Source organism: Hyaena hyaena, unplaced genomic scaffold, assembly GCF_003009895.1.
Source record: "Hyaena hyaena isolate Hyena2069 unplaced genomic scaffold, ASM300989v1 scaffold_130, whole genome shotgun sequence".
Classification (NCBI taxonomy): Eukaryota; Metazoa; Chordata; class Mammalia; order Carnivora; family Hyaenidae; genus Hyaena; species Hyaena hyaena.
Window position 1 is genome coordinate 1,441,988 of NW_024080762.1, and position 27,470 is coordinate 1,469,457.

The 27,470-nt window shown below is 50.0% G+C and overlaps 1 protein-coding gene across 2 annotated transcripts; it reads left to right on the forward strand.

Annotated features, from left to right (window-relative positions):
* PKM (pyruvate kinase M1/2) lies at positions 1-27,146 on the forward strand. 2 transcript variants are annotated; one of them, XM_039237884.1, is made up of 11 exons: positions 1-109; positions 10,881-11,062; positions 11,816-11,907; positions 16,478-16,609; positions 17,047-17,233; positions 18,428-18,698; positions 20,018-20,168; positions 20,364-20,516; positions 23,608-23,774; positions 25,539-25,720; positions 26,404-27,146. In XM_039237884.1, the coding sequence occupies exons 2-11, from the start codon at positions 10,909-10,911 to the stop codon at positions 26,508-26,510; spliced, it is 1,596 nt and encodes a 531-aa protein (XP_039093815.1). In that variant the 5' UTR covers positions 1-109; positions 10,881-10,908; the 3' UTR covers positions 26,511-27,146. The 2 variants fall into 2 exon arrangements, with proteins under 2 accessions (XP_039093815.1, XP_039093814.1); XM_039237883.1 differs by lacking the exons at positions 1-109; positions 23,608-23,774 and adding an exon at positions 23,061-23,227.
* Positions 27,147-27,470: the final 324 nt, after the last annotated feature.

Here is a 27,470-nt window from a genome sequence, read left to right on the forward strand (position 1 = left end):
CGGGATAACCTTGGGGCTCAGACTGCCGCCTCCCGCACAGCAGCGACGCGTCGCGATCGCCCAGCAGTTTCTGCAGCCGCACTGCAGCTCGAGCGGGACCGCGCGCGAGGTGAGCGGGGCAGAGGCTGGGCCATCCGTCCCCACCTGGGTCTCCTGCACCCGGCTAGTGCGGACTCCCGGGCGTCTGCGCTCTCAGGGCACCCACACCGGGGTCGGCGCAGGGTCCTGGGCATCTCGCCCCCGATTGGAGTCGGGAGAGAGGAGGGAGCCAGCTCGCGCCTAGGGCCAGACCCCCAGCTCCTGTTTCTCCCAAAGCTGGCCCTCTGCTGCTCCAGTGCCCACCCCCGTTCTGGTCCCATCCTCGCCTCCCTCTCCTCGATCGGCTACCATCCTCGCCTTCCTTCCAGTGTTCCCTCCTTGGATTCCTTCCTTTCCTCCCTCACCCCCTGCTCCTCTGCTCGCCTCCTCCCCTGGCCCCTTAATACTGTACCGTTCCCGCTCCCTGGGCCCTCCGCTGGCCTTGCCCCCCCTCATTAGGATGCTTTCCTTGAAACCTCTCTTCGAAACCCGTTCCCCAGCTCCTCCCCCCCCCCCCCCCCGTTCCGCCTCCATTCAGCTTCGCTGCTATTCCCGCGTCCTTGTCGCCCCTCGTGTCTACCCCTTCCCCCATTCATGCTCCGGGCCCGCCCCTCCCCCTCCATTCTGGTCACGTCCGCTCCTCCGCATCCCTCTCCTCGGCTCTCTGATTCGCTCCGCCCGGGTCCTCGCCCCTCCCCTTTGTTCTGGTCACGTCCGCCTGCACCCTCTTCGCCTCCCGGCCCTCCAGCTTGGGTCGTGGAGCCCCGGGCCGGTGTCCGCAGCCCGAATCGCAGCGGTCTGCGGATGGGCAGGGCCGGCTCCCGTGCGGCCGGGGATGCAGCGGCGGCCCGCGGCGCGTTTGGAAGGTTATGTAACCCTAGGCCTTCCCGCTGCGTGGAGAAGAAAGGGTGGTTGCCCCTGTGGCGCATTTCTGTTTGGGGCCGCTCCGGGTTCGCTGCGCTGGCTCCGAAGGGGGTCCCGGGGCTCCCTTCCGCGGCTACTGGGCTGCACATAGCGGACTGGGACCCGCCCCGCCCCTCCGCAGGACCGGTGCAGCCTCGCCTCTGCTTCACCTCGCTGAGCACATGCTCCCCGGTTCCGGAACACGGAGGTCTCGGGGTGGGTGGGAGCAAAAAAGAAATATGTCAACAACTTGACGCCACGTGCCGCGTTCACTCAATAAAATCTCCTGTGTGCTAAGCTGTTTTGGGGCATGGGGGGATGACTAGAAAGATCATAGCCCACAAAGCTCACAGTGTGATTAGGGAACTAACATGAAAGTTACCAGTGGTTAAGTGCTGCGAGGAAGGGACCGCTTCCTGTTGGGTGAGAAATGGGAGGGATGGAGAAAGGCTCACGAGGTGGCATCACACACTGGGCTTGAAGCAGAAAAGTACCTTCTAGTAGGAAGGTTACGTAAAAGTCCAGTCATGGAAAGGCATCCTTTGGCTTTTAATCCGGCTTCTTCAAACCTAAGACATGGACTGTCTACTGTACGCTTAAGCCTGATGGTTAAGGACTAGGCATGATGGACAGAGGCATTGGGAAGTTAACAGGTTTTTAGAATCGGGTCTGACTCATTAACATGCGGAATGATAAGAGGAAATCCAGCCCCAGGACCCCAGTTTCCCATGGATAAACTGGGATTAACATTTCCCTCCTGATGGCTGAAAGGATTGGTCACTGTATACACACATGAATATATGGTGAGTACTCAGCTCAGTGCCTAATCTCTAGTGAGATGTCCAGAAGAAATGTCTTAAAACGTACTCTTTGGTCACTGAGCACAATCACTTAATCCGGAATTGAGTGTGAGGGCTCATCTTTTCCTGCCATACCCAGATTCTTATTCCTAGTTAATTTTTGGAGTCATGCTTTTTAAATACCAAACATCTCCTGGAAACGAGTCCCTTAAGGGATCCTGGTACTGTGTTTACAAAGTAACTAATAATGTTATCTTGCAGCCTTCTACTTGCTGCAGTGGCTCTACTTTGGTCTCCTGAGAATGGGGACCTGTAGACAAAGGAAGGAAGGCAAGGAGGCAGAATTTCAGCAGGAGAGAACTGAAATCTTCACTGTTCTCCCCACCGACTCCAGGTGGAGTTCTAGGATTTGCTCCACCAGCTGGGGAGTGTGAAGTTAGGATCTGAAGCGGGGACTGTAGGCTCCTGTTGACAGTCCTGAGGGTGTGGCCACTCCTGGGGTGCAGAGGCCATCCTGGGTCAGGACTCCTGCACCGCAGCATTATTAGCAAATAATTTGCTCTCCTGTTGCCTGAGGATGCTGTTGGCAAACGCAGTGGGGCTGTTCTGAGGGGTGGATATGTAACCCAGCACCAGGTCTGTGGCGGAGGGGGGTCCTCTGTGGGGAAGATGACTCAACCTTTCAACTTATCTGCTTGTGAGAGAATTCTCTTCATTGGGTGAGTGGGAAACTGCACTGTGGTCTTCACACGTTTAAAAAGTCCCTTCTCCCTATTCAGTGAGTCAAATAGTGAAGCGTGTGTTTCCCCCACGTTAAAAATGGTTTCACCTGAGTGAAAGATAGTTGTCCAGGTCCCCCAGCGCCCTAGGCTGCCCTCAAAGCTTAGGTGCAGCCTGGCAGAGCCCCGGGCCCAAGTAAGGTAGCTTGTGTCCTGACGTGGCACCCTTTGTGGGAGGAGGGCTGTAATGGTCATGAATAATGATGACTGAAAGAATGTCCTTGAACTCATTTCTGAGTTACTGGACTTGAGTCGAAATAAGTGAACGTTCATCTCTTCCTGCCTTAGTATAGCTACTCTTGTTTTCAGCACTGCATTAGAAGTAAATAATTTTAGTGTTGAATTCATAGTTTAACAAAAAGCATTATTGGGTCTCTAAGACCCAGTAATTTGCCAGTGACTTGGCAAATTTGGTAGCTGGGACTCCAAACAGCTAGCATCTTGTAGGGAGTTGCTTCTGTGCCTTTAATGTTGTGACATTAATGGGGGGAGGGGGGTCACAGGAAAAGCCATTTTATTTCTTAAAGCCGGGTTTCTTAATGTTGAGGCAATGAGAGAAATGAGGAAATGACTAGGAGCTAGAAAATATAGAAAATGCAACCCGTGCATTATCAACTACACTGGTTCTAACTTATTTTGCTTCAGCTTGTATGAAGGCATGTCAGGATGTGTTATTTTAGCCAAGAGCTAAGACAGCTCAAGGTAGGGGAAAGTGACTCATTTGACATTTCATTTCTGAATCATTCCAAACGTCCACAGTCAAATCTCAGTTGGTACACCACAAGAATGAGTTGCCTGTGCGAGCACCGTTTTCTTGCACCCTCATTGAGGATCTTGTGAGACGTTAAAGTGATTTGGTAAAAAGTCTTACAGGAAGGGAGCCTGGCTGGCTCAGTCAGTAGAGCATGTGGGTCTTGATCTTGGGGTTGTGAGTTTGAGCCCCACGTTGGGCACAGAGATTACTTTAAAAAGATAATTTTTTGTCTTATAGGACCCTGAGTTATCCTTGTAAACCTTAATTCTGGTACAGAAAGGAACAGGGCTAAGGGAATCCTGTTCTTAATACTAGCATACCTTCTGGGTATTTGGGAGTTTTCTCCAAAAGCTAATCTCAGCCTAGATAAATGAATAGTCTGATCATTTGGGGCTTTGTTAAAGAAGCTGCTTTGGGGAAAGGGAGCCAGGGTGGGTAGGGGATGGTGCCGGGCAACCTCTGTTGGGCCTTTTTGCCTCCTGGTCTGACTGTTCAGTTCAGGAGGGGAGGCTGGCGGGGCCAGAACGGCCCCGCCCCTGCAGTGGTTTGTGCTGGTCTGCACGTAGGAGGGTGAGCGGGCTGCAGTACCTCCGGTGGCCTCTGAGACCTACCTCCCCTTCTTCTGTCCTTCGGAGAAGCTTCTGGGGAGCTCTCACTAAGCCTCTCTCTCCTGACGCTAGCAAGCCTTGCTCCGGTCGTTAGGCAGGTGCTCTGGTGGGGGAGATGCCAAGATAGGATATGATAGTGCCACCTTCGCTGATGCAGCCCAGAAACTCCTATGAAAAGGCCCCGTTCTTCCAAGCCTTTGAAATCAACCTAGTATTTATTTATTGTTAATATTTATTTAATTTTAGATAATCGGGGTCTTCCTGGTTTCCAGTCATGAGGGCAAAGGAATCACCCAGTAAGTGAGTCAGTTATGTTATAGGAGACAAAACCATGGGCATTTTGGAGGAGCCCTGGGAGCTTTGATCTAGTTAGAGGCAAGGGAGTAGAGACTTCTGATATCCGCTATCCTGCTTTTGTTACTCCATTAGAAAGCAGGTTAATAGATGTTACCTATTAGATGGGTGAATGTTTTAAAGCTCTGACAGTATTGAATGTTGGGCGGAGGTAGAAGAGTGCAGAGTAGCTCACGTTACTGCTTGGTTGCAAGTGGATATAGCCACTTTGGAGAGCATTTCAGCGATATTTAGTAAAAGAAAATAAACATACCCTGTGACTCAGGAATTCCATTTGTGGAAATACAGAGGAGCTCACGTTTGCGCAAGGAACCATGTACTAGGGTAGAGTTGTCATTATATTAGTTAATGGGGAGAAATTGATTCAGTAGGGGAGGAGGATGGCCAACCAGTAAGGGGATACAGAATACATAAGTAAATGATCTAGTTGTGTAGTGGGCTAGTACGGCAGTTCGTATGAACTAACCAGATCTGTGTACCCACCGGGTAGATCTTAAATGTGCTAAAAAATGCAGGTTGTCTATTTGTACAGTATACTAGGAACATTTTAGAAAACAACATCATGGGAGTCGGTATAGAGATAGACACACCTAAATGAATTGGGATAGAAAATTCGTGAAAGTAGTTGGGTGTCTGAGTTTGTGACAGGCTGTGGAAGGGTTGGAGGGGCCTGGGGATGGAGGGAAAATGAACTCTACAAAATTGTATTTTTTTTTCAAAGCCTAAAGAAATTCTGGCTAAGTGTTAGTAGTCCGTTCTGGGTGGTAGAAATAGAGATGTTAATATTTCTTTTTTTTTTTTTTTCTTTAGTTCAGAATAAAACAAAATAGAAGCAAATCTGTGAAGGTCACTGTAGGAAGAGCAGTCATACAAACTAGGTCAGTGCTCTTAGAGAGCTGGCCCTGCCCATCCTCCTCCCACCCTCCCCTCATCCCCCTTCCCCTCCCTCCAACCATGATGCAGGGCAGCTCTCCCTTTAAATGCTGAGCTAATGCCTCACTCTGGAGGCCATCACCCATCCTGCTTGTCCCTGACTTGGGCCCTAAACTACAAGGTCCCAGGTCCTTTGCTGGTCCCAGAGTATGAATGTCATGCTGTGAAACACTGCCTCATTATTTTAAGCCTAGTAAGGAGACATCATAACACAGGACAACAAAAGCTCCTCCAGACTTCCTCCTTCAGACTCAAACCAGTTCTCTGCTCTGAGCATCTGTGGTCAGACGAGGACATCAGATGTTTCTCTGACTTGGGACTTAGTTGCCCTGGAGTTGAGTGGTCCTTTGGGGGGTGGGCCCATTTTGTGTCTGCCTTAGTGCCCTCTTTACACTCAAGATTGAAATAGGACCATAGGCTCCTGCTTTTGAAGTTTAACTCCCTTAGTTTTAGCCATAATAAACAAAAGCAAGGGAATTTTACTTGAACCTGCAAGGGGGCTCATTTTGTTTTATGTAACCAGGTAAACTAGACTTGGATTTCTATTATCAAGCCTGCTGAGGGTAGATTGGACTTCAGATTCAAATCTCTTAGCTAAAAATGGCTTCTTTTCCATACCCCACTCCATATGTAAATACCTGATATCATCACTCTAACTGAATATAAGGACAAACCGCCTATTCGGTCTGGACCTTACTAGGCTCTGTTAGTCGCCCGGCACCCGTTTTGGTCTTGGTGCTGTCATAGTCAGATTAGGGCCAGTCTTGGGAATTCTGTTGCTCCGGCATCTAAGAAGAGATGCTCCTAGAGAGCAGGCTGGCCTGGACGCCTCGTCTGAAGATGAGGACATTGAAAGGCCTTTATCTTGCTGACCTGGAGGTGTAGGTAGCAAATCAATGTTAGAGCAAGGAACACAATCGTGGGCATCAGGTGCCATCACTACTGGGTTACTCTGTGCGGTGAGGTTTGGCATCAGAGCAGACTTGGTGCAGAGAGCCCTGGCTGGTTAAAAATTGGGTTATGCACACACAGGCCCACGGGCCAGGCTAGTTTACTAGGGCAGAATGATTGGGGCCTTTGTGAAAGAATTGGTGAAGCGTGAAGCCTTCCCAGCCAGCACAACTCGCCAGCAGTACTGGCTCTAAGAAGAGGCATGTTGTGTGTTTTAGATGCTCCTTCCCACTCTGGTTTCTGGACAGTGGCCAAAGAATTGTTCCTGGCACAAATGAAGCTAGAGCTGTAGAGGACCAGGGGCTGCCGGAGATGAGGAAGGAAAGGTGGGAAGAGGGGCACGTGGAGCTGAGCCGTGAGGGTACCTACTCCATCCCCTCAGCCTGCACCGAGGCCTCTGACGGCTGTCTCGTTTCTCACAGAGGAGACATGGCTCTGAGGAAGATCCTACTGCAGGGGCTCACGCTCACGAATAAGGTTCCTGCGCCTGAGCACGGCATTTGCCACCATCAGTGGATACGCCGGGCTTCCACTGCTGGCTGGAGGTTGGCTGCGCATGTCTGTGCCTCCCAAGGAGGAGGATGCAGTAGTGAGTCAGACGGGCACTGGCCTGGCTGCATGTCCCGGCGGGCACCGTCCAGAAGGCCAGCGCCAGGGGCGGGGGAGCTCTTCCCAGAGGCCCGCCCTCAGAAACGAGGGCCCCGGCTGCCATCCTGGGGCTAGGGGACCATCGAAGGGTGTTTTGGGAAGAAGTCGAGTTGGGTGGCTGGCCGGATGGGCAGCTTGTGCTCAGGAGAAAGAGGCTCGGGGAGGACCTTGGGAGCAGAGGCCTTGACCCTCTGGCAAGCGAGACTCCGAGGCCGGAGGACTGCTGGTGACCTGGGGATGAGACCTGAGTTCTCTGGTTTGGTAACAGCCTTTAAGGACATGGTGAGATCTCTCCTAGGAGTCCTGACAAGCAGGCTTTTTTTGACCGCTGGCATGCAAATCCACGCAAATGCCAAACAGATTTTCGTTTGTTATTTTTTTGTGTTTAATAGCCGGGTGAGCAAAAGATCAGAGCTTGCAAAACCTCAGATTTAATTTGACATGTGAAATAGGATTATCATTTGAGCCCATTATAATTGTATCTGCTCCTGGCCTTGGAGACAGCCCTTCTGTACCAGAACATCCCTGTCACAGAGATTTTGCCGTGAAGATGGAGGAAAAGAAGTTTGCTGAATTGGGTGCATAACTAATAGGGTTTTTTTTCATAAAATTGTCCCGTGGACTTTAACAACTTTTTTTGTTTGTTTTGTTTTTTTTTGCCTTGAGGTTCTAACAGATCAAGGTTGGCTTTAAGCCAGTGGAACTGCCTTGCAAGGGATTTGTGAGTTTGGGCCTAAGCTGTGTTATCTCCCCTCTGCCATGTGTAAGCAGAGTATTCTTGAAATGCTTAGAGCAGTGGTTGATTAATAAAAGCAGAAGCTTCCAACACTTCTACCAGGAAACTTATGTTATCATTTTCAGAAGAGGTACAGTTGCCATTTTTCTTAACATGGAAATATTTCATACCGGTAAATTTATTAGTAAAGGGAAGAAAAAAATTGGTCGTAATCCTATCACCAGATGACATACTGTTAACATTTTGGTAGATACCTTTCTAGTTCTTTGGTGTATATTTATTTTAAAGTTCATTTATCTATATTGAGAAAGAGAGAGCCAGTGCGAGTGGGAGAGGAGCAGAGAGCGAGGAAAAGAAAGAATCCCAAGCAGGATCCATGCTGGCAGTGCAGAGCCCAGTGTGGGGCTCAGTCTCACGAGCCATGAGATCAAGACCTGAGCCAAAACCAACGAGGCTCTTGTGTAGAATAGTGAAATGTTAGTAAACCATAAGCTTAAAGAGAATTTAGAAGGAAGGTCATCTGATGTCCAGTCGAGGAGCCAGTAAGAACTTAACTTTTACCTGCAAAGTTTCTATTACCAGTTTCTTGGTATTTTCTCTGCAACATAGCTGAATCTCTAGGAGCAGCTGCCATCTGGGTACCTGGTTACTAAGGTAATTTTTGCCATTGCCCCAAAGACCTTTGGTTACACTCAGCTTCTGCCTTGATCCTTGTGCAGCTCTGCAGAGCAAACCTTACTCAGCTCCGAGCGATCTTTGCAAGTGAGGCCAAGGAGCCACCCTGAGCCAAAAAAAGAGCATTATGTCACCGGAAGCCCAAGCCCAGAGAACACAAGGTATGACCCAATAACCAGTGGCCCCAGCCAGGTCCTTGCAAGGAAACCCTGATGTCTCAGGTCTAGAGAAGAGGCACCTGGTGCTGCTGATTTTTTTAATTTTTTTTCTTTTGTTTTTGTTCTTGTTTTTTGTGTTTTTGTTTTTGCCAGCTGATGGTTTTTGAGAAGACTGGGGTTAGTTACTCCAGCCCATTCATTCAGATCTTACTTGGTTCATGATCCAGTCCTCAGACTGGATGATGACTCCAGTCAGAGGCCACAGCAAGGCCTTTGTGTTCCAGCTGGCTCGGTGTGCCACCTGTTGCCATCTCTTCGCCGGTGTCCCTTAACAGCCAGACTTACCTAAGCCCCGCTGTGCGCTCTGCAGGCGGCAACCCTGACTCCCCTTGAGTACAGGTAACGGAACCCTGGCTGCTCTGGCAACACCGTCGGCAACTCCTCAGTTTTTCAGATTTGGGAAAGGAGGGGAAGGGAGGTAGAACTTTGATTTTGACAAAGAGGTGTTAAGATGCATTGAAAGGTCACTCAACAAACACCAGAATATCTCCAAGTATGAAGTGCTGACAGATCTAAAACCAAATAGGTCGTGGAGGAGAGGGTTGACATTTTCATTTTGGTGCCTGCTATGTATTAGGGAGTTAGGAAATGCACATTGAAGGGAACAGTGCATTGGCCACATGGAGTAGTTAGCCAGTATCTTTCTTCCCCGGTTTTAAAGTTTTGGCTTCTGTAGTTGAGGACTGGTGGTAGCCATCTGGTTTGTTTGTTTTGTTTTGTTTTGTTTTTTCCAAAGGTCTATTTATTTTTGAAAGCGAATTACACAGAGTATGAGTGGGGGAAGGGCAGAGAGAGAGAGAGAGCAAGACACAGAATCCAAATTAGGTTCCAGGCTCCGAGCTGTCAGCACAGAGCCCGACACAAGGTTCGAACTCACGAACCTTGATATCATGACCTGAGCGGAAGTGGGACGCTTAACGAACTGAGCCACTCACACGCAGACTCCCCCCCATTTTTTTTAAATGTGGTAGCCATTCGTTTTCAGCAGCTGACAAGGTTTGCTAATACCTGGTCACAAAGCTTCTTGGACTTTTATCACAATTCTCAAAGGTAGCAGAGGTGGATTTATATGCTTGGTCTATTCAAGCTACCCAGAGAGGCCACCAAGTTAAGGATGGAGGAGAAAGATTGTAAGAGTGAGGTATCAGGGGTGCCTTAGATTTAGGAGGAGGAGGGACAGGGCTGAAGGGGGGCTTGTTCCAGAGCCTGGGCTGAAGCCTCTAGGTTCAAGGGTTTCAGAAGGAGTAGCCGTTGGTCTGAGAACTTGAGGAGGAGGACAGCCTTCTGATGAGGAGTGTCCAGCTCTGGCTCACATCCTTACCTAAGGGTTCTTCAGACACTGCCTGGAAGCTTCTCAAGTCTTTGTAACAATCAGCTAACTAACCGGCTGAGTGAGTTTAGTTGTAAGTCAGTAATGAAGAAAGCAAAGGTCGGGACAGTTGTCAGGATTGTGACCTGGCCTGGTTAATTACCTGAAACACAGATGGTCTTTGTTACTTGGGGTGATGTGCTTGTCAGGAAGTTGAACTGGGATGGTGCATCAGTAAATCAGTTGGGAAAAGGATGTGGCAAGCAATCTTCGTTTTCTCATGTTGTGACTGTCCTGTTAAGGTCTCTGTACTCCTTTTAGAACCAGACCGGTTATCCTTGGTTTTATGCAAATTGCTTTGCGCATCCTAAAGTCCTGCTAACCGAAAGTAAATGTAATTTTTAGGTACAGACTCCTGGGGCAAAAGACTTCTGCATTCAGGGTTTTGGATCGACTTTGCTTCCTGTCCAGGGGCTGGTTTTTTACGATCTGTCCGTGAACTCTCCTACCAGAGTGAGCTGAGGAATGAACTTGATGTGTGCAACGTTGTGAGTGACGATCTAGGATCCCAGAGCTCAGCGGAGTGCCTGGTTGGTGGCTGTCTTTAAAACCAGGAAAATCACTTTGTGTTTGGGTGGAGATTGTTAAAAGCCTGCGTGGATGCCCTGCCCTGTAGCAGGCATTTATAGCTTTGAGATAGCTATCTAGATTCACCAGGGTGCTAAGCTAGGAGTTCGTTCTTTACCTCACTGGAAGATTGGTTACAACTTTCTTTTGGGAAAGCTCCTACTGTGCCTGGGAAGTGTTGTTTGTAGGATGGACACGAAAGCTGTCACGGTAGATGGGAGCTATATTGTAAGGGGGGGGGGTCTGTTTAACAGCGGGTACTTGGGAAGTACACGCATTGGGTACGAGGTTTTTAAACTGTTCTTTGAGGTCCTTCCCACTTGCTCACAGGCACGTGAACCCTTTGCCCAACTTGAGGAGCGCCCACATGGCCAGAGCGTGGCAGGGCTTCCTGTGGCTTGTGCACAAAGTGTGCTTATTGAGTTAATGTGTAAGCAGGAAACAGCTTCACATGCCAAGTGGTGTATTAACCACCTGGGCTTCTCAGACTGCTCGCTCTCTCCTCAGTTCCTCTGGACCCAGGACGTCAGCAGCCATGTCAAAGCCCCATAGCGATGTCGGGACTGCCTTCATTCAGACCCAGCAGCTGCACGCGGCCATGGCTGACACGTTCTTGGAGCACATGTGCCGCCTGGACATCGACTCGCCACCCATCACGGCCCGGAACACTGGCATCATCTGTACCATCGGTGAGTGGGTGTGACCCCCAAAACAAGGGCCTCCTGTGACTGATCTTTTCTCTCCTGAAAAGACAAAATAAATGTAGCAAACCTGGTGCTGGGCTAGAGGCTACCCAGTTTCTGGTGGAAACTCAAGTTATCAGAAATTGCAGTAAGGAATTAGTATGCTGTGTGGTTGCTGCTAAAGGCCAAATTTAGTGATGTCTTCCTTACCACCTCTTGTAGGAGCATCTCAGAAATGTTAGGAAGATTTTCTTGAGAGATAGTAGGGGAGGGGCAGAGAGAGAGAAGACCAGAGGATCCGAAGCAGGCTCTACACGGACAGCAGAGAGCCTGATGTGGGACTTGAACTCATGAACCATGAAATCATGATCTGAGCTGATGTTGGATGCTTAATTGACAGCCACCCAGGTGCCTCTCTTGGGAAGACCTTTCTGACATGCTCTGTACAAACACAATTCTGTGGTTGGACATCTGGCTAGTCTTCAGGGAGAGCAGAGGGGGCTGGCCAAGTCTTACTTAGGCTTTCCTAGTTAGATGGGAGCCTGTAGAATTTGATGGAAATGGGAAAAGTGTCCCCTTAAAATCAAAGTGGGCAAACACAATACTAGCTATGTATATGCTTTTGAAAGAATTTTGGTCTACTTGTGGGAGAGAGATTTTAGGGAAAAAGAATATCAAGAGTTCTCCAATCCAAATGTTATTTCTGCTTTGAATAATTAACACTTAGGCTTTACTTTTTTTTTTTTTTTTTTTCACTAGGCCCAGCTTCCCGATCTGTGGAGATGCTGAAGGAGATGATTAAGTCTGGAATGAATGTGGCCCGTCTGAACTTCTCTCATGGAACTCATGAGGTGAGCCTCAGCTGGACAGTTTGGCCACTGGGGCCACATGTAGGAAACTGGGCAGAAATGCAGTGTTCATTTAGCCACAGAGGATCAGGCAAGAAAGAGTCTGGGGTTTACAGCTGATGGGGAGATCATCGTCACTAGCATTCCCCTATGCTCCTTTCCCCATCTCAGCTGGCCAGGTCTCCTTCTGCGAAGAAGATCTGCTTCGTTATTGGCCGCAGTTATCTCGCGCACCTGTGTTAACAAAAGTGGGGAAGGTTTGGGTGCCTGACTGGCTCAGTCAGAAGAACGTGTGACTCTTGATCTTGGGGTTGTGGGTTGGGCCCCAAGTTTGGTTTAGAGATTGCTGGGAAAAATAAACTTAAAAAGTGTGGAAGGGTCCTACTGGAAAACCTTGTAAGCCATTGGGCATCATGGCCACAGTGCTTGACACCTCCTTACCTTTGGGTTTCTGTAACAGTTCATATTGAGGTGATGAACCAAAAGGTCACCCTGCAGATTGAATGCTGGCCTAGTTCAGACCCAAGATAACTGAGCAGGTCCAGGAGAAGTCTTCATTGCAAGTTAAGGACTGAGTCTAATGCATTAACACTTCTTGGCATATAATACCCCACTTCATCGACATTGTGTTCTTGGCCTGTGCCTTCCCAGGGGCTGTGGTACATTAATCTAAAGACTGCACACTTCCCCAGCAGCCTGGTACGAATGTATTCGTGCTGAGGCTGTTTATGAGCTGACTTGACCTGTGGACAGAGGCTTTACCTAGGGACCAGTAGCCAGCTACTGGGAAGTGCTCCATTCCTGCTTCTGTTCCCAGACTCATTTTGAAGGAGGAGTGGAGCTTCCCTGAGGTATAATTCCTTTTAAAAACCATCAGCCTTACTCATAAGCTGTGAGCTTTCATAGTGGTGTTGATACTGAAGTAATGGATGGGCCAAACTTCCCCCACTCTTCTGTTTAGAATAAGGAAAATGCTACCCTGTAAGGGCAAGTGGTGAGGGGTTGCCCTCTGGCATTTGGAAGCTGGTGTTAAGGTTAGACTAAAAATAAAGCCTCAGGAAGTACAGTCCAAGAGGTGAATTTCTCCTTTCTGGAAACGTGAGACTCTGTCGTGGGTTCCCTAACCCGTGTTCCATAAACGGTCTATGGCCTGGCAGGCAGCTGCCTTTCAAATGTCATGGAGGCTTGACCAAGTTCAGAGGAACTGGGCTCAGCCAGCACTTCGGGCAGGTTAAGACAGGTCTATGATGACATTCTGTAATTTTCTAATGTCGGGGTCCTTGGCAGAAGTCCCCAGGAATTCCTGCCAGTGTTTGCTTAGCCCAAAGATAAAGCTAAAGATCGGTTCACTATTGATCCTTGCTGCTAGACCGTGCCAGGGTCTCCTCTGTGCAGCAGAAGCAGCAGAAATAGATTTTAAGAAGCTGACCTTTAACTAGGCTTGTGGCCTCTTCCCATCCAGTAAAATAACACCGCTGCAGCTCCGAAATGGCAAGGCCACCTGCTGTCTACTGCATCTGCTGGAGGGGGGCTGGCTCAGGGTTTTGGGTTTTATTTTTTTAACATACATTTATTTATTTAAAACATTTTTTAAATGTTTATTTATTTTTGAGACAGAGAGAGCATGAGCTGGGGAGGGCCAGAGAGGGAGGGAGACACAGAATCAGAAACAGGCTCCAGGCTCTGAGCTGTCAGCACAGAGCCTGATGCAGGGCTTAAACCCACAGACGGCGAGATCATGACCTGAGCCGAAGTCGGACGCTTAACCGACTGAGCCACTCAGGCGCCCCTGGGTTTTTTTAAACTACAAGAGGCCTTTGGAGATAATCTCTGCTTTAACTCTTATTCCTAAATTAGAATGGGGACTTAAAACAACAACAAAACATCCCCCAAGTCCCCTAGTGGGTTTATTCTGAGGTTTTTGACCAGGATAAGGTTGTCTCTGGGATCAGGGTTTTGGCTCATCTGAAATTGTTCTAATATCATATATATATATATATATGTGTGTGTGTGTGTATTTACTTTAATATTATTTAAAGTAACGTAAATGGTTTTAGTTTTGACTGCATGCCAGAGCTCTTACTTTGTATGCACCTTTGACTAGATGCTACAGCATGCTTTCCCAGCTCTGGACAATTTGAAATACTCTTCTAAAATAGAACATTGGAATTGTTTTCTCTCCTTCGGACAGAGGGACATCTACTATCTGTATCTTATTTTTTTGACAGTGTCCCTAACCCCACTTTTGGCAGTTCACAAGGGCGAGATGTGTTCACACTGAACATGTGCTCCCAGAGATACTGACTTTTAAACAACCTAAATTTAGAACCTTCCACAAGGACAGTATTAATTGATGGACTTCTTTACCACTTGTTAACATCCAGCAAAACCATAACCCTAGTGGAAGACGTCAGTGCACCTCCCCAGAATGTACCAAAAGATAACTGTAGAGAAGATTTGAATAATATAAGACCTAATAATCTCATTGGTATGTATATAAATAGATGATTTTATGGTTGCCCAGGACCAAAACACTTATTTATTTAAAATGGTTAGGATTATAAAATTTATTAGGCCACCAAAACCCCTCAAGTGCCATAAGATGGAAATTATATAGATCATATCCTCTGGCATATTTTTTTATGGAACCTTTAATCTTAACAATAGTAATCAAGAAGACTTACATACTTAAATGTACTTATCAGAAAACAAAAGTCTTAATGAAAGTAAATGAAATAGTTAAAACACTGGGAACCAAATAATCTAAGAAGGGTGGAGGAGAAACAGTGATTTAAAAGCATAACTTCATAAAATAAAGACTAAATTTGACAAACCAAAACACCTCTGTAGCACAGACGCTTCTGGAAAGCCTGGTCAAGACTTAGGATGCACACACACACAAAAAAGACTAGGAGAAGGGAATATTTCCTATACGTTAGAAGAGAGTTTGAAAGTCATAGAAAGACTTCTACTTTAATTTCTATACATTGAGATGAATTTGACTCTCTTCCAAGAAAAGGTAATATCCAAGATGTAGAAAATATAAATTGATGAACAGCCTGAAAAAATTGAAAATGTGGCTGTTAGCTCCAGCTGTGGTTCAGAACACCAGGCCTAAATGACTTTGATGACTTCTTTCTGCCCACCTTGAAGGAGCAGTTAGATCTTCTTTCATGCTGTCCCAGAGTCTAGAATAAAGTACCGAAGGCTTCCCAGTATGGTCTTTGAAATCAGCACACCCTGATAGTAAGATAAGCCAAGGACCGTATCCAAAGCAGACAGGTTAGCACATGAGGCAGAAAGCATAAATAAAACTTTGCAGCCAAATCTAGTCATCTACTAAAGGAATTCCCTGCCTCATGACCAAGTAAATTTTATTCTAGGAACTCAAAGTGCATAGTGGATGAAATAGAGTGGTCAGTAGAAGATGATGGTAATGCTAGGTAACCATTATTAAATAATTCCTGTTGCTCATCTTTGTTCTAAATACTTCATGGAATCTTTTTATGCCTCACATCAGCTCTGAGGAAAAGGCATTTGGCCATATGAAACACCCATTCCTTTAAAAAAATTACCTCTATATTCTATTCTCCACTGTTTTTATTGTGAGCCAGCAATAGAAGGAAATTTTCATAACTTGGAGTAAGGGCCTCTGCCCCCAGAAAAGAAGCCAGTGGTCCTCATTAGACAGTATGATAAGAAGCTGAAGATTTTCAGACACAAACTCAGGCAGCACTGCCCTTGGAGATTAAACTTGGGTTCTGGCTCCCCTCCAGCCTCCTTGTGGGTGCCACTCTTCTCGACTGGGGTGGCTGAAGGACAAGCCTGCAAAGTGCTGAATTGGGTGCTTCTGTTATCAGCAATCTGCTGATTATGCTAAGCACTTTTGACATCTCGGCTTTGAGTCTCCTTTTAGTCAGATGGTAGCAACAAATGGAAAAAGAGAAAGGGCTTAAGAAAAAGATGGAAGCCAGGGCATTTCGTTCAGAGAGAGGCGTATTCCCACCTTTCCCTAGGCTGCTCCGGAAAGTGATGGTAGAAACCAGGTCTCTGGGACCTTAGCAGTGAGTTGTGTAGCTTGGGCCATTGTAAGCTTAAGTAAATAACTGAAGTTTGAATTGTACTTGGAATCTATAGAGGAAAAGGCTCAGAATTGCCAAATCTATCAGAATCTGACTGCCAGACCAGCAGTATCCACACATAAGTACAAGGTCTTTTATTCCAGTTGCCTGCTGTATTTGCCAAGGGAGAGTCATAGGTCCTAGGGAAAATAAGGGAGACACGCTTCTTTTTATGCTGAGTGTGTGTACACCATACCAGTAGTGGGTTTTGGCGGCAGTATTCTAAAATAAGATTTGCCCATGAGCGAGTTAGTGCTGGGGAAGAAGCGGGCGGGGACCGAGGGGATTGAGATAAGCAGGTGGAGGGTGCTCAGTGAATGGGTGACGCTGAGGCTAGCCAAGGAAGGCGGACGTCTAGAACATCCACAGGCCTTTCCTGAGGGATCAGCTTCAGCTCTGGGGCTAGATCCTCATGTGGGAGGACACCCGTCATTCTCCTTCCTTTCCCTCAGTACCACGCAGAGACCATCAAGAACGTGCGCGCAGCCACCGAAAGCTTTGCTTCGGACCCCATTCGCTACCGGCCGGTTGCTGTGGCCCTGGACACCAAAGGACCTGAGATCCGAACTGGGCTCATCAAGGGCGTGAGTATCACGGGGAGCCGGGAGAGGGAAGGCGCAGGAGGTGCCAGGAGCCATGTGTGTGCCCTGCTCGGAGGCCACGTTCCTCAGAGTTTAGACCTAGAAAGGAGAGTTCTGTTCATCACTGTAAGAAATGTTGACTTTGATGTACTTTGCTAAGAAATGATACCAGAGAGGAACCTTTTTTTTTTTTTTACTTTGGGAACCTACTTCCAAGTCTCTGTTCATCCCTTTTCCCCTGTCTGAATAGTGTGACTGAAACATTGTAGGTTTTTCCTGGATGACTTCCTTGAGATAAGTTTGAGAATGAGCTCATTTCTTCCCAAAGTCAGAAGCTTTATTGTACTCCTGGGTGAGATCTGAGCGTTTTTCCACGGAGGAAAGAACTTTTCTTGTCCTGCCGGGAGGGCTGGCCTCGTAGCTTACTGTCCTGTCTGTAGAGCGGCACCGCAGAGGTGGAGCTGAAGAAGGGAGCCACTCTCAAGATCACCCTGGACAATGCGTACATGGAAAAATGTGATGAGAACATCCTGTGGCTGGACTACAAGAACATTTGCAAGGTGGTGGAGGTGGGCAGCAAGGTCTACGTGGACGATGGGCTGATCTCTCTGCTGGTGAAGGAGAAAGGTACGGGAGCCAGCCTCCCTCGAACACCAGCTCCCACCTCTCAGTCTCCTTTGATACAAGGGACACGGGGAGTTTGTTTGGCCAACAGCAAGATTAAGTCTGTTTATTCTCAGGAATTCCTCTTTTTTTTTCTTTTTTTAAGTTTACTTATTTATTTATTTAGAGAGCACACAAGTGGGGGAGGGGTGAGAAAGCGAGAGAGAGAGAGAGAGAGAGGGGGAGAGAGAGAGAGAGAGAGAGACAGAATCCTAAGTAGGCTCTGCACTGTCAGAGCCCGATGCGGGGCTTGAACTCACAAACCAAGAGATCATGACCACCTGAGCTAAAGTTGGGGGGACTTAACCAGCTGAGCCACCACATGAAAAAAAATTTTTTTTTATCTGTCCTCACTATTTTTGCCTTACTGCTTTCTTTCTTCCATCAATATGACATGTGCAGGACTCCAGTATACTTGGGAATGGTAGCTAATATTTAAGTGTCAGGCACTGTCCTAAGCATTTTACCTGATAATTTGTATACATTTTATAATTTTTTATTTAAAAAGATTTTTAATGTTTATTTTATTTTATTAAAAAAATTTTTTTTTAACATTTATTTATTCTTTGAGAGATAGAGACAGAGCATGAATGGGGCATGACAGAGACAGAGCATGTGTCTTTGTGAGACAGGGAGACACAGAATCCAAAGCAGGCTCCAGGCTCTGAGCTGTCAGCACAGAGCCTGATGCGGGGCGTGAACTCACAAACGGCGAGATCATGACCTGAGCCGAAGTCGGACGCTTAACCGACTGAGCCACCCAGTTGCCCCATGTTTATTTATTTTTGAGACAGAGAGAGACAGCATGCGTGAGGGAGGGGTAGAGAGAGAGGGAGCTGTCAGCCCGGAGCCCGACGTGGGGCTCAGACTCACTGAGCCACCCAGTGCCCCAAATTTGTGTAAATGTTAAAACAGTCTTATGAGTATCAGGTATTATTATCCCTACTTAACAGGTGAGGAAACTGAGGCCACAGAGAGGTTAGTTGACTTGCCCAAGGTAATACAATTAGTGAGTTGGAATTTGAATTCTGGACATACGGCTCCAGTGCCTACAATGTACTGCTTTCCAGTTCACTGTACTGGGGAGAGCCTGCTTCCTGTTGAGGATGTTGTGCCCTCATTGCTCTGCCCCCCCACCCCCCATTCCATTTTGCACAGGTCCTGACTTCCTGGTGACCGAGGTGGAGAATGGTGGCTCCCTGGGGAGCAAGAAGGGTGTGAACCTCCCTGGGGCTGCTGTGGACTTGCCTGCTGTGTCAGAAAAGGATATCCAGGATCTGAAATTTGGGGTAGAGCAGGATGTAGACATGGTGTTCGCGTCTTTCATCCGCAAGGCAGCTGATGTCCATGAAGTGAGAAAGGTCCTGGGAGAGAAAGGAAAGAACATCAAGATAATTAGCAAAATCGAGAATCATGAGGGAGTTCGGAGGTAAGTGCCCCTTTCTGTCTCCTGCCTCCTTCAGCCCCAGCCCCCCTTTCCAAAAAGGCTGTATCCTGTGGATACCCAGTTCCCAAACCTGTGACCAGCCTATCAGAAAGCAGACTCCCTAGCTTAGGTCAGACCCATGAGTCTATCTTAAGAGGGGGAATGGAAGGCATTGGTTATTTTTATGTATGTATGTATGTATGTATGTATGCATATGATCTCTACACCCAGCTTGGGGCTCGAACCCACAACCCAGAGACCAGGAGCACTACCTGTTTGCCGGAATAAGGGGATATTGCCCCTCCACCTCCCACATCCACCACCATTTTTTCCCAACAGAAGGAAGATAGCAGGCTCAGGGGCTCCTTTTAGCCCCTCACTTGGGAGGCTTGTGGGAGCTCGGGGTGTCCTTGTCTTCGCTTAGGAAGCCCCTGGCCTGATGTCTGGGCTGGCTCTGGCATGTTACCAGCTTCCTGGAGGAAAGCACATGCCTCTCCTCCAGGTATATTAGATGGTCCCAGCTTGGTTTCGCCACCTCCCCAGCATTCCCCAGGTTGGGCCGAGTGAGCATGGCCAGCTCGGTGACATCTGTTTCTGTTCCTCTCCCGCTCCCGGCTAGGAACATAAGCTGGCACAGCTAGAACCCTAGACTGACCTGTATGGATTAGGCATGTACTTGGGGGGGGTGGGTGGAGCAGCCCCGCCCACCATTTGACCTTGCCATCCTTAACTTGCACAGACGTCCTCTGTACTAGGTGATAGGGAGTCTAGGGTCTCGTCCTGATGAGCCACGGGTGCTCCCTGACCCTAGCCACAGGCCAGGCAGAGCCATAGCTACTCTTGCCTGCAGCATGGAGGGAGGGGCTGCCTCAAGGAGCAGCCCTCCAGTGTTTTCCGACCAAGGACCTTTGTATCAGGAGCAGTTAGCTGGCCTTGGGTTCTCTTTCTGCCTTGGAAATGCTGGCTAGAGTGGAGACGGTGGAGACATGCCTTAAAGAGGGGCCTTGAGGTGCAGATGGAGAAGAATTGAGCCCACGAGGCTTTGGAGGAAACCTTGTCCTGTCCCCTGCCCCTTCAGTGAAGTGCCCATGCTAGTGCCGAAGAAGCACCAGCAAGCACCAGTGTTAGCCCACTTTGGGTGGGGGTGGCTAAGGTATCTGGAACACCCCATCGCCTCTGTACACGCATGATGAGGTCACAGATGGCTCTCCTGGTGAAGGGCTGCTAAGTCCGAGAACCCAGGAGAACTTCCTGTGCGCAGTAACTACCTCAGATGTGACCTTGTTCCATGTAACCTCTCCGTCTTCTACCCTCTCTATCAGGTTTGATGAAATCCTGGAAGCCAGCGATGGCATCATGGTGGCTCGTGGTGATCTAGGCATTGAGATTCCTGCAGAGAAGGTCTTCCTTGCTCAGAAGATGATGATCGGGCGGTGCAACCGAGCTGGGAAGCCTGTCATCTGTGCGACACAGGCACGTGCCTCTCCCCACGCTCACACGCTTGTAGGGCAGCCACCTGGGCTCTCCCCAGGGCCTGCCCCGTGTCCCTCAAACACACACACCCTCCCTTCCCCTCATGCGCAGACACGCTATCCAGGGGGTCGGCTTGTAGTCCGTCTCTGATGCCGGCCGAGGCCACGTCTCACTCCTGCTCTGTCCCCCTCCCAGATGCTGGAGAGCATGATCAAGAAGCCCCGTCCCACCAGGGCCGAGGGCAGTGATGTGGCCAATGCGGTCTTGGACGGAGCCGACTGCATCATGCTGTCTGGAGAGACCGCCAAAGGGGACTACCCCCTGGAGGCTGTTCGCATGCAGCACCTGGTGAGTTTTTGGGCCTCCCCATCTCCGCGGGCTCGGGCCGGCCCGGGGTGGAGGTGGTCTCTGGTGCAGTGTGACACCTTTTAGGCGTCTGCGTCCAGAATCTTTGATGATCCTCTAAGTCACAACAAGAGTAAGGAGGTGTGAATTGGGGAGAGGGGTGTCTTGGGATTTTTTCCCTCTTCTGCCTTCCCTGGCCACACACCCTCCTCTTTCCTTCTGTTCTGGAGGCGTCCTCCATTAGAGCAGAAGCAGTTCACTTCTGGCTTCAAGGCTCTGAGTCCGTCCCTGGGCTCAAGTGCTAAGATACTTGTACTTTTTCTCTGGACAGCCCAGAGGACCCCTGAATACCTCTGTCCCATTCTGTCCCATTCTGGAGAGAGCCATGAGCTCCTGTTCTCAGCCGATCTATCTGGGGTCCACTTGATTCCCCACCTTGTCCCACATCAGGTGCCTCCCCCTCCCCGCCCCAGGGGTCCTGGGTGAGTGCGGTGGTGACCAAGCTGGCTTTGCGTGGCGCCTGCAGCTGGGCCCGCTTTGCTGAGCTGCTGCACGCGCCGCAGGCTGAAAAGGGGTTTAGTGCCTGGCAGCAAGTCTGCAAGTAGAGATGGGCGGAAGGAGGGCTGGGCCTGCAGTGAACATCCGGAGGGAGTCCTGGACACGGCTCTTCTGTCTCCCCCACGGAGCTAGCTCTCCAAGGCTCTTTGCCTCTGCCACAGCCCGCTGCTGGCTGCCTCTCCGTTCCTCTGCCCTGTCTGGTCCAGGTCTAGACTCACTCGAGAGGCAGTCCAGGCTTTAGTCACGAGGGCTCCTCAGGCCAGGGAGACCCGAGTGCTGCAGGTTCACTTTCTCACAACGGCCCCATGTCAGTGCTTACGACGTTTGTTAGAACTTAGCGAACTTGCTTCTGATTCTGAAGTGGGTTTTTTTTTTTAACCTTCCTATTCCCTTTTCCATCAACAAAGGATCCCCATGCCCTTTGTGTGACGCCCCCTTCCCTGCACCCCTCAAATTTAAACAACTCTCCCTCCAAGAAACCTTTCTTTCCTCCTTCCCTGTGTGTCCAGTTACTAGGTTATGTGGATTGATGGAATCTTCATATCCTCTGTGTGATAGATGTCAGCCCAGCTTACAGATGAGGATTAACGTGATGATAAAGCCTCAGTTTGAACCCAGATCTGCTGGCTCCAGAGCCAGTGTTCTCCTGCAGCACTGTGCTTTGTCTAGCAGGAGATAAAGCCACGTCTCCATTAGGGGCCTGTACTGGGGGCAGAGGCTAAGAGTCAGGCTCTGTCTGGCCTCTGAATTCTAGTTCTGGTTTTCCATACCCCCGGTCTTCCCTATGAACAGACAGACACCTTAGAGGGAACTGCGGGGCTTGGAAGGCACTGCTCAGAAGATAAGTTACAGGCTCTGGGCTAGGTGGTGCAGGCTTCTCCTTTCCCCGTCCCCAGTTAACACTGGCTCACAGCTTCTCGCAACTGTTCACTGCTTTCTCTTGTGTCTGAGGCAATGAATGACCCATAACTAAGGGCCTAGGCAGTACCAGGTATGGTTCTGTTTGTTGTTCATGTCTCCTCATCTTTGGGCTGCATGCACCCAATTCTCAGAGAAAGAAAAACCTGTAACCTAGTAAATCCTGCCACATGCCTGCTTATACCGTCCAATTAATGAGATGTTATTACTGATTCTCCCTTTCCCCATCGTTCTCTAAGATGCTGCTGGTTGCATTAAAATCCTCTAAAGCTTAAATTTTCTAATTTTTGATGTTAACCTGAGCAGGTGGTCTGTGCATAACTGAATGGCTTTCTCATGACTGTGGTAATCCTTACATGTTAATCAAATGTCATCTTAAACTTACCTGCGTGCTTCCACAGGCCATCTGCCTCGTCACATGGCTGTTCAGTATGCCCCTCACAAACCTGCCATTTCTCCACCCTCGTGTTTGGAACACGGTTAAGCTGTGTGGCTTTGGCTGTGTCTGACGCCGGCTTTCCCGCGCTGCTCAGCATGCAGGCCACTGGAAAGGCTCGTAGCAGCCCTGTGCCCTAAGCCAAGCAAATGCTCCATGTGTGCAGGGAAGCCCATGGAGGAGCCCTGCGGTAACCAGCCAGCCATGTGAGGAGGGAGGGCCTGTTTCTTCCTATCAGCTGTGTCATGAGGCAGCATGGTCAAGTCCTGCCAGGGAGTGGCGCGGGCCCAGCCTGGGCATGTTTCTGTGCTGAGGTGCTAGAGCCTGCCGCCATGTTGTCTCTCTCTACCCCCAACCCCACTCAACAAATCCCTCCAGAATGGAAGAACCGATTTTTCCTCTCTTAGAGGAGGAGAAGCAGCAGCAATCAGTGCTAGAAATTCTCCACCTGTCCCTGAGCAGTGGGGCTTTCATCATGCTGCCTCTTTGCATCTGCCTGAAGGACAGATTAAACCAGTTAACCTAAGGTTACTTCCCTCTGATTAATTCCCCATTCTGTCTTTCCATGTGTTGTCTCTCGTTTTTCCCCTCCTCCTTCCCTCTTCCTTGCTTCTCCTCCCCCCTAAACCTTACAGATAGCTCGTGAGGCTGAGGCAGCCATGTTCCACCGCAAGCTGTTTGAAGAACTTGTGCGAGGCTCAAGCCACTCCACAGACCTCATGGAAGCCATGGCCATGGGCAGCGTGGAGGCTTCTTATAAGTGTTTAGCAGCAGCTTTGATAGTTCTGACGGAGTCTGGCAGGTAGGGCCCCAAGGACAGGTAACTGTAGGATAACCAGCCTCTTGCTCCAGCTGATCTGGAAGACCGCTAGGGCCCAGCCCTCTTCTCGTCTGCAGGAAGCCAGCCAGGGAGGTCAGGGCAGGGCAGGGCAGGACCAAAGGGTCCTTTGGCTCGGTAGGCACAGTGGATGTCACAGGCACCTGGTGAAGGACTAGTTCCCATGAGTCTTGATCTTGCTCAGCTCAGCGTCTCTAGTTGTCGGGCTCCTCTTGGCCTCGCATCCAGAGACACGTTCCTCACCAGCTGTCTGTGCGAGCCTCCCTCACCCTCTCCCGTTGTGACACAGCTCTGACAAAGCTCTGTCCCCCTCTCGTCCCTCTGGACGGATGTTGCTCCCCTAGATTGCCCGTGAGGCAGAGGCCGCCATCTACCACTTGCAATTATTTGAGGAACTCCGCCGCCTGGCACCCATTACCAGCGACCCCACCGAAGCCGCCGCCGTCGGCGCCGTGGAGGCCTCGTTCAAGTGCTGCAGTGGGGCCATAATCGTCCTCACCAAGTCTGGCAGGTAGGAGGTGGCAGGGATGCCCTGCTCAGGGGCACCTCTCTTGGGTGTCCGGAGAGCAGCGCATTGAACAGGGCTCAGATGGCACTGAGCCAAGGTAAGACCCCCTCTGCCTGCCACCAGGGTCCAGAGGATTCCAGGCAGCACTCCCACGTGGTGTCGGATCGTTTGGGTCCAAAGCAAGTTTATGTTCTCCAGATAAATCAGAGACTTAGTCATAGAACTACAGACAGACTGACTCTAAGTGGTTCTTTGGTATTTAAAAGCTAACCTTTTAAAAAAGTAGATGACCATTTCGTTCATTCCAGTTACTGTGTGCTCTTTAAAAGGTCAGTTTGGAAAATTAGTGCTGTTCACTGACATGCTGTTTGGTTGGTACACCTGTCCCTGTCAGTCTTTGAGCCCCAAAGGCAAGTGGGTTCAAAACCACGAAAGGTCACCATGTTATCCTGCTGGCTCTCTGGTGCTGTGCAACCACGCTGAGGCCTGTGCTTGGCCTTGGCCTTGGGATCTCCTTCTAGTCCGGGATATTGAGTTAGCTTCTGACACTGCCCTGGTCTGGGAGTGTGCTCCCCATCCCTGCCCCTGGGGCCACGAGGGTGTTTTTGGAGGGAGAGGGTAGTGGGGAGCAGTTCCGGCAGTCCCCGTGCACTGAGGAGTGGTAGGTGGGGCTTTCTGTAGAAGTAGGACATGGGATCTGTGCAGACTCCCTCAGCAGAGGGCTCCGGATAAACCGCTCCAATCATGAGGGTTGACCTTTATGAAAAGGTCCAACCTCTGCTCTTTGGCTATTTATAGCTCTAGTCTTCTGGGCTTTCACCCTTACTAGTCCCGACTTCAGCACTTGCTCCCCTCTGGAAGCCTTGTGTGGGGGCCGGGCCTTTAGCAGGGCTTTCTCTGCTGTGATATGGCTTAAGTTTCCTGGACACCTGTTGAGTGCCCTTACAGCTTGCCCTCTGAGGCGCAGTGCCTCCTGCAAGCAAGCCCGCCCCGACTCCTGAGAGACATCTGCAAGCGCAAGTGTGCGGTGTCCGTGTTCCAGGAAGCACCTGGCCCTTGGGGCTTGGGCCCCCCGAACCCTCCATAGCCTTCACAGGCAGAGCCCACGACACTAACCTTCCCATCTCCTGGTTTTGCCTCCTGGGTAACACCCAGATTTCTAAGCTGTGCTTAGATACTCTGGTTTGGTTCTAGAGCCCAGTTGCTGGGACTCTTTTAGGGACCTGGGGGCCATGTGGGCTGGGGAAAGGGTACAGCAGTAGGGAAGGCTTGCAGAGTCCCAGGGGGGCTGGTGGGCTCTGCTCCTGTTCTTTGCAGATGTCAAGAGTCAGGTGCTATTCACATGCTGCTTGGCTTATAGCTGTTGCTGGCAGCGAGAGGACTGGGTGCTGGTGAGGTTGGGCAGGGCTGTGTCTGTGCCAGAATGGAAAAGTTCAGAGGAGGGGTTTTTCCAGCTATGGGCCATGTCGGGTGATGAGATGAGACTGACCATGCTGGGCTGGTATGACCCTGGGGCCCTGGCCTATGGGGAGAGGAGGAAGGCAAGTGGGCGGCATAGCTAGAGGCGTAGTAGTATGTGCTGTGGAAGATACAGGATGAGGGGCCACCCCAGCTTTGGGAGCAGATGCCAAAATGGCTAGGGTCACAGGCTGGCACAGTGAGTTGGATTAGAGGGTGAGCTGTTGCTGAAGGTTCTCCAGGACTTCCTGGGAGGCTCCTGGAACACTGTTTAATGGTCTCTTCTGCCCCTCCATCATCCTATCTCAGGTCTGCTCACCAGGTGGCCAGATACCGCCCCCGAGCCCCCATCATTGCTGTGACCCGGAACCACCAGACTGCCCGCCAGGCCCACCTGTACCGCGGCATCTTCCCTGTGGTGTGTAAGGACCCAGTGCAGGACGCCTGGGCTGAGGACGTGGACCTTCGGGTGAACTTGGCCATGAATGTTGGTGCGTGGCTGGGAGCAAGGGCTAGAGTGGGTAGGGAGGATGCTTGAGCATTGGTCTCCCTGGGATCCTACAGAAATGGGAACATGCTGATCTTTGGGTGTGCAAGAGCCCTATCTGTCTTCCTTGGGAATGTTCTCTGAATCCTCCATCCCATTTCCTCAAGCCTGGGCTGAGCCCAGGAGGGAAGGAGGAGCCTTTTGAGTGGGCTGAGCTGCCCACTTTGTCTCCTCACTGTCTTCCAGTGTGGGGCCCAAAGCAAAGGATCCTGGATAGTCAGAGTTGTCTGTTCTTTGGCATCTCTACTCATTACTGAGGGTTAAAAAAAAAAAAATTAGCCCGAGTTCCTACACTGCTGGGTATCAGACACACAGATTATGTACTCATGACCTTTGTCCCTGATAAAAGGGTCAGTGGGTGAGCGGAAACAACTAGCTCTGACTTTGGGCAAGGCTCTGCACACTCTAGGGTATAAAATGAGTGATGTCCAAAGGTCCCTGCCAACTCTATTTGGTAAGGAAATATCTGGGCTTCCCTCATTCATCCCCTTTGCCTGGGCTGAGATGCTTGCGCCACCTTGTGGCGTAGGGAAGTAATGATCAGCCAGCCCTGCTTGTCCTCTCTGGCTGCGGGGCATACCTGCCTGGCTTGGCTTTTACTCACCAACCTTTCTTCTCTTCCTTTAGGCAAGGCCCGAGGCTTCTTCAAGAAGGGAGATGTGGTCATTGTGCTGACTGGGTGGCGCCCTGGCTCCGGCTTCACCAATACCATGCGTGTAGTGCCTGTGCCATGAGAGGCCCCAAGAACCCCTTCTCCAGCCCCGTCCCACCCCCTTCCCCCAACCCATCCATTAGGCCAGCAATGCTTGTAGTGCTCACTTGGGGGTTGTAATGTGGCACTAGTGGGCTGGGATGCTAGGGAAGACTATTAATGCCTCTGTGAAACATGACTGTTTTTTTTTTAAGACCCTGTTCGGGTGGGGTAACCCAGAGCTGGGCTGCACATCATGTGACCCCACCCAAGCCAGGGACGAAGAGAGGGTGCAGGACCAGAAGCCCCAGAGCTTTAACAGAGGGCAACAGCTCCTGCGTCTCCTTTTTGTGTACTCCATTCAGGTCCTATAGAAAACGGATACCCGGACAACTCCCACCCCTGGCCTGGCGTCGAGAGACCGCCAGCAAGAGTTGTGGCATAGGGCAGTGGTTCCAGTTTAAGGAGACTGGCCTAAGCCCTTCCTTGCTCTCCCACCCCTCTCAGGCTCCCCCCACTCCCACCTTGTCGTGCATTGTGCACTTGTGTTCCTACACTCCACTCAGCTGTCGTTGCAGGCAAACACTCCCCCCACCCTCCGTTTTCCCTGCTACTGCGCCACCTCCCGGCCTGTTGCTATAGAGCCTTCCTGTGTCAATAAACAACAGCTGAAGCACCAGTTTCCTCTCGTTTCTGATGGGGGTGGGGGGGAGCAGTGTGGTGGGTGAACCCTGTCCTCTGAGGGTGAAACTGGTAAGGGCATCGCAGCTCCTGGCGGTCGCTCCTGTGTGACAACCCAGGTCACCTGCCATCTCATCCGCAGGGTGCAGAGGTGCTGGGAAGGCAGTAGCTGTCTTGATACAGGTTACCCCTTATCCTCAGGCACCCTGAGGAAGTGGGTCTCTAAAAACTGCAGCTGGGGACATTTTATTGGCTAATTTGGACCAAAGAGGAGAGGACAGCAACAAGGGCCCCTCCCTTCTGCTCTTGTGGGTAAACTGAG

Bases quoted from the DNA above. Each gene is read 5' to 3' on its own strand.
- PKM (XM_039237884.1), top strand. From the start codon at position 10,909: ATGTCAAAGCCCCATAGCGATGTCGGGACTGCCTTCATTCAGACCCAG. The intron at 16,610-17,046 runs GTGAGTATCACG...TCCTGTCTGTAG, and splicing joins GAACTGGGCTCATCAAGGGC to AGCGGCACCGCAGAGGTGGA. The intron at 23,775-25,538 runs GTAGGAGGTGGC...ATCCTATCTCAG, and splicing joins GTCCTCACCAAGTCTGGCAG to GTCTGCTCACCAGGTGGCCA.